Genomic DNA, 5,730 nt, shown 5'->3' with positions numbered 1-5,730 from the left:
TCTTTTGTCGGTTCTTGCCATCCTCTTTACCTCTTTGTTTAGTTTTGTATATCTTTGTCTGAGTTGTTCCTTCAGGCGTTCAGATCTGGTGCTGTTGATTCTTTGTTTGGCTGACTTCCTCTCTTCTATCTTCTTCCATGTCTCTTCTCTGATCCACTGTTTCTTTCTTTTTTCCGTTGGAAGCCCAGTATTTTCTCTCCTGATTCTGTAAGACTCGATTGAAGTCGTCTAAGGTCATTCTTGTTGGTCTCCTAGTGCCTGGAACCTGTTCTTTACTTCCATAGCAAAGGCCCTTTCGATGACTGGATTTTTCAGTTTGCCAGAGTCCACTCTCTGCTGACGTGCCTGTTTCCCTCGTGATCGACGCAGCTTCAGAGAAACTGTGGCTATCACAAGAGTGCGGTCACTGGCAATGTCTGCTTCTCTGTAGGCTCTAACATCTTGAAGTGAGCTCCTCCATTTTCGGTTGATGATGACATGGTCTATCTGGTTCTTTGTGATCCCATCTGGTGATGTCCATGTTGCCTTGTGGATGTCTTTGTGTGGGAAGAGTGTGCCTCCAATCAGTAGGTTGTTTTCTTCACAAAAGTCTGCCAGTCTCTCTCCGTTGTCATTGATGGTTCCGATTCCATGTTTGCCCATGACATGCTCCCTGCAGGTGTTGTCACTTCCCACCTTGGCATTGAGATCGCCGATGATGAGCAACATGTCATGGCTGGAACGCTTTCTGAGGCTGCTTGGAGCTGATCATAAAAAGCATCCTTGTCTTCTGCCTCAGAGTCATTTGTTGGTGCATAGCAGGCTAGCACTGTCAGCTTTGGTGTACTTTGAATGGAATCTTGCTCTCAAAAGCCTGGTCCATAAGCTCCATTCCAGCAGTGCCTTTTCAGTTTTCTTGTTGAGGAGTAGAGCTACTCCTTCAGAGTGCTGAGCGTCTGATCTTCCTGAGAACAAGATAGTATGTCCTGATGCTAGTCTCCTCTTTCCTGTGCCGGTCCATCTGACCTCACTGACTCCCAGGATGTCCAAGTTGTAGTTGTCAAACTCCTTGACTAATTGGAGCATCCTGCCAGTCTGGTACAAGGTCTGGACGTTCCAGCACCCCACCCTCAACTTTTGCCTCGGCTTCAGTAAATCCGCTGTCGGGGCGCCAGCTCCCTTTCGGGTTTGGCTGTCGTCCGTCATTAGTCCAGTCTCCTGGTGTGCTTCATTACCTTCGCCATCTGTGACGAGTTCTCTGGTTTTAGTTTCTGTAACATGATTTTTTTTACATGGTGGGGTTGTTAGCCCTACCACAACCTAATTTACCTCTAGGTGAGGTGTCTACCTTAGTCGCCTCTTACGACATGCCTGGCTGGATGGCAGGGACCCTATTCTTACAATGCTTGCTAGGCAAGCATACCCCGGGGTCCCACAGGGGCACCATGTACTACTCCATCGTTTATCCCTGTTTCTATGGGTCTTCTTATTTCTAATACCTTTTTCTGTCTTTCTTTATATTTAACTACCCTTGTTGATAGCATCTCCGCAGAAACGACATCATTTTTTTTCCCTGGTCACTTCTGTGACCACGGCCCTTATCTTTTTTGTTCCCCCGTTTAAGTGTTTTGATGTCCGGCTACCGACACACTTCAGTGCCCTTTAATACACTAGTGTCTGGCAAAGAAGGCATTTTCAATTAAAAAAGAATTAAAGCAGCAAAGCAGTGAATCAGAGCATTGTCAGAAGTTTCAAACAGTTCGCCTCGATTCTACGATCTCTTTAACTGATTAATTCTTGACTCGATGCCCTCGCAGCTGGGGGTTAAGGTTCTTAACGCTGACCCCAGTTCTTTGCCCTTAGAGATGAGGCCGTTGTGTGGTTACCCGACATCAATGATTAATTAACCTGTGTCGCAGGGTACCTAAGAAACACTCTTCAGGTGCAAGGCTTTAGTCCCACAAAGCGGGCTAATAATTTACGTGGCATCTTCAAAGACTTCTGTCCTTCCTTTTAATATTTTACTTACTGTCCTCTCTAGGACAACAGTCAGAGACTTCAAATGGCAGTACACAAGAACTGCTTCGAGGTAACCATAGCTAGGAACGACTTGGGTTCGTTGGGTAAAAATGTAATTTGGTTGCACTCTGTCAATGTGCCTATTCTTCCCGGCACTCTCTCTCAAACACACACACGAATCCACAATCACGAAGATGCAGATAAAGATATGTTACTTTTGTTTGTTTGATGTTTGTTTCTCCCCAAACCAATAAAATCCGGCTATTTTCAAGAACCTCTAATTCGAATTATCACAAAGCAAATTGATTTTTTTTAAGATTAAACGATTCATAAGTTTGTCAATGGTTTGGTCTGGCGATGGAAATTTGTTTGAGAAAAAAATGACGCCAGAAGAAATGGAATTCTCATAAGACAAAAATTCTGTCTCTTATTTGGGTTTATCTTGTATGCTTATGTGCTTGAAAGACAGAATCGAAAAAAACTCCAACAAGCTGTCTTTAGTGAGAGGTTGGTCTTACTAAGCAAAGAACCTACCAAAGTCACAAAGAACCGTGACACTACAGGTCTTTGATCATTATATTTTTATTTCCTGTCTGCAAATCCATCATAAGAAATAGATGTTGAAAGGTTATCACAGTCTTAAAAGGCATAACGGTAAGTGTCTCATGGCCAGTAAACTGTAGAGGACAGGGGATCTTGAAAGCAAGCCCCAACCTTTTCCTTGCGCCATCTTTCTTCCCTGGCACCCTGGCTGGACAAAGGAAGTTTTCCAGTCACTGGCCCGAGAAGGCTTCGAATTAACGACCTTCTGATTAATTAAATGACGAGCAGACGAGCACATAAACCTCTCTAAAGATACCAGGGGCGGTTTAAATGTTTGGTATCCGACTGAAGTTAGTACGGTGGACTCACTTTTATTTCTTCAATCTTTTGATATCACGAGCAGTGACATATTTTATTTGAAATATATAGAATCCTTTTTCTTTTCATTGGAAAAGTCGTTAATATAGATATTCACCATCTCTGAGTCGCCAGTTACACAGATATAAAATGCGTTTGCAGATGTTGAAATTGTAATAGAATCTTCATATTTTTTAAAAAAAGTCTGCTTTTTTTTAAAAATGTGGAGCAGCTTTCAGCAAGACTGCTCGTTTCTAACGGTCACTGACCGCCATAAATCTTCTCCGCATCCTGGATGCGACACATCATGGCCGGGGACACTCTGGTTGCAGAGGAACGTCGGCCACGTGACATGGACAGTGAAGTGATGGTCCGCCGCAACCGACCAGTTGTTGTTTGTTGCTGGGATGATGGTGGTTGTCGTCTGCCGGCAAACGATGTACTTGGGGGTAGCTGGAAGGGCACTGTCGTGTAACTTCTTTCAAGGCGACTACGAGATCCCACGCGACTGGTTGCAGTTCTGACTTGGGACGTAGACAGGGCAACGGTCTTCTGTCCTTCCTTGGGGACATCCAGGGCAGCCGGTCCTGCGCCAGGCTCGTCTCCTGTATGAGCAGAGCCCTCGTCACCTGCTGTTGGTGGGTCTTCGGCGTGTATCACCGCTATCGTGATGTCAGAAGGGTGGTCCGGTGATTCCTTTGAAGACTCGGATGTTTGGGTGTCTTCCTTTTCCTGCGAGTCGTCAGCTGTGGGTTCGTCCTGTGCTTCTTCAGCAGCTTGAAGTGCATCCCGCTCTCTTTCTTTTCTCTTAGGAGCAAAGACAATCCATAGAATTTATTCATTTTGATATTTTCAGCTCAGATTTTCACAGGCTGCCTTGACCAGTCAACCCACCTGCCCACCCACTCAGTTACTTAATACCTACTCTCCCACTCAAGCTTTAGAACCGATAAATACAAATGTCACTAGACATATCAAATAAGTGTATCAGGATGTCAAATGTAGTAAAAATTACTACAACATTTAGCATATTGAATAAATATAACACGTATCACACACACTGTATAAATATAATGAATCTAACAAAAATATAACAGAGAAATGTAAACATGGGTGACGTGTAAGAAGAAGAAAGAGGCAGTAAGAGAATATCTGATTGATTGATTGATTGAGGAAGCGAGGAAGATACGAAAAATGATTCGGGCCCGTTATTTATATATAACCGAGGTGAAAATATGTAAGTATATATATAATAGTAATCGATGTGAATCAAGGAAGAACTCATCAAACCTTTTCTTCTTCTCGCCGCTCACGTGCACAGCGCATGCCGACCAGGATATCCTGTAACATCCTCACGTCATGCATCACCTTCCAGCGCGCCTGTAGCTTGGGTGACCGCTGGAACAACCTGGGCATCGTCATCTGTCGGGCCATGAGGAGGTCGTCATGGAAATCGCGGTTAATGGCCTGGTCCAGAGCCTGCAGTCGTACGTCCAGCTGCGAGACTGGAAAATGTAATTCATCCCACACACACACAAACACACACACCCACAAACACACACAAACACACAAACACACACACACACACAAACACACACACACACAAACACACACACACACCCCCAGAGTGTGAGCAATCGCTCGGATCATTGAGCAGTGTGCAGGTGATTGCTTTGCCCGTAGCAACCCGACGTGTGCACCCTTTCATCTGGTCAGTCAATCCAGCCTGCAAATGTCTGCTGTCTTCCTGACCGTTAAGTGTGAGAATTGTTGTGCTTAGCCATAAAAGTTATTTTTTGTTGCAAGGAAATAAAATGGCATGGATATTTTTTCATTACTTGTCTGCGTGACGACAACGTCTCTGCTGCTGCTGCTGCTGCTGCTGCTGCTGATGATGATGATGATGATGATGATCGTTTTAAACTGAGGGAAATAATATGCGCTTGTTAATTAATCGCTCGTGCCCTGTGCTAATGTGTCAGATGACTTACTCATTGTCGGCTCGCTTGCCGTCGTCGCCCGTTTAACAGGTTTTTTCTCTTTTTCTCCTCGTCTTCGTGCCAAAAGTTTCTGCATTCTTGAACGTGTGTCTGCTTCTGAAATATGCATTGTCTTCTTTCTCGGGTGGCAGGTTCTGACCAGACTGCTAGCACTGAGGCTGCGAGGTGTTTGTTGTCTTCGTCGGATTCACGGCCCTTCGTCTCCTCCGGTTTGCTGCTGCTGCTGCTCTCGGGGGACCTCTGTTAGAGTACAATAACTCAATAAATATTGATGATGTCAACAACTGTCACACGTTCGGAAGTACTCCACTAGTCCCTTACCTTCTGCAAAAACTAATAAATTAAAAATGCCAACTCCTAGTAATTAGTTGGTTTGTATAGTGCATTACCCACCAAAGATACACAAATATACCAATAAAAATTGTAATCGAATACAGCACATGAATAAACTTGTCCACCTCATTCCTGGCATTAGGTCATTGTGTTCTGAGAATGACTCGGGTTGACAGGAACTCGAATCTGTCAAAAGCCATGTTAAATACTTTGGAACAATATTGGTTTGCTTTGAAAGAGATTTCAAGTATCGTTTAACTTTGTACGATTATTGTCAATGTCAATCATTCACTTTGTAAGACTACCTTCATTGTCTACCACTGACTAGTACCCTGTCATATTTGTTTGCCCTGTTCTAAGGTTCACCGACCCTAGTCTTGCTCTCTCCTTTGCCCCATTTCATGAACAAAACATCATTATTCTGATTTGATCTTCACAAATAAACTGGTTTTTGGATGCAATCTGTTTAATTTTGGGATCAATAATTTTGTTCCACGCT

General features: G+C 43.9%; 1 protein-coding gene across 1 annotated transcript; it reads right to left on the bottom strand.

The window, feature by feature from the left end:
- Positions 1 to 2,573: 2,573 nt before the first annotated feature.
- Positions 2,574 to 4,985, bottom strand: LOC112556663. Its single transcript, XM_025225868.1, has 3 exons — positions 4,890 to 4,985; positions 4,189 to 4,403; positions 2,574 to 3,705 (listed from the first exon to the last, which is right to left on the bottom strand). The coding sequence occupies exons 1-3, from the start codon at positions 4,972 to 4,974 to the stop codon at positions 3,160 to 3,162; spliced, it is 846 nt and encodes a 281-aa protein (XP_025081653.1). The 5' UTR covers positions 4,975 to 4,985; the 3' UTR covers positions 2,574 to 3,159.
- Between the last annotated feature and the right edge of the window lie 745 nt (positions 4,986 to 5,730).

Source organism: Pomacea canaliculata, linkage group LG2 (assembly GCF_003073045.1).
Source record: "Pomacea canaliculata isolate SZHN2017 linkage group LG2, ASM307304v1, whole genome shotgun sequence".
In the NCBI taxonomy this organism is placed as follows: Eukaryota; Metazoa; Mollusca; class Gastropoda; order Architaenioglossa; family Ampullariidae; genus Pomacea; species Pomacea canaliculata.
Note: the sequence above shows the minus strand (reverse complement) of the source record. Positions and strands in the feature narration are given on the sequence as shown.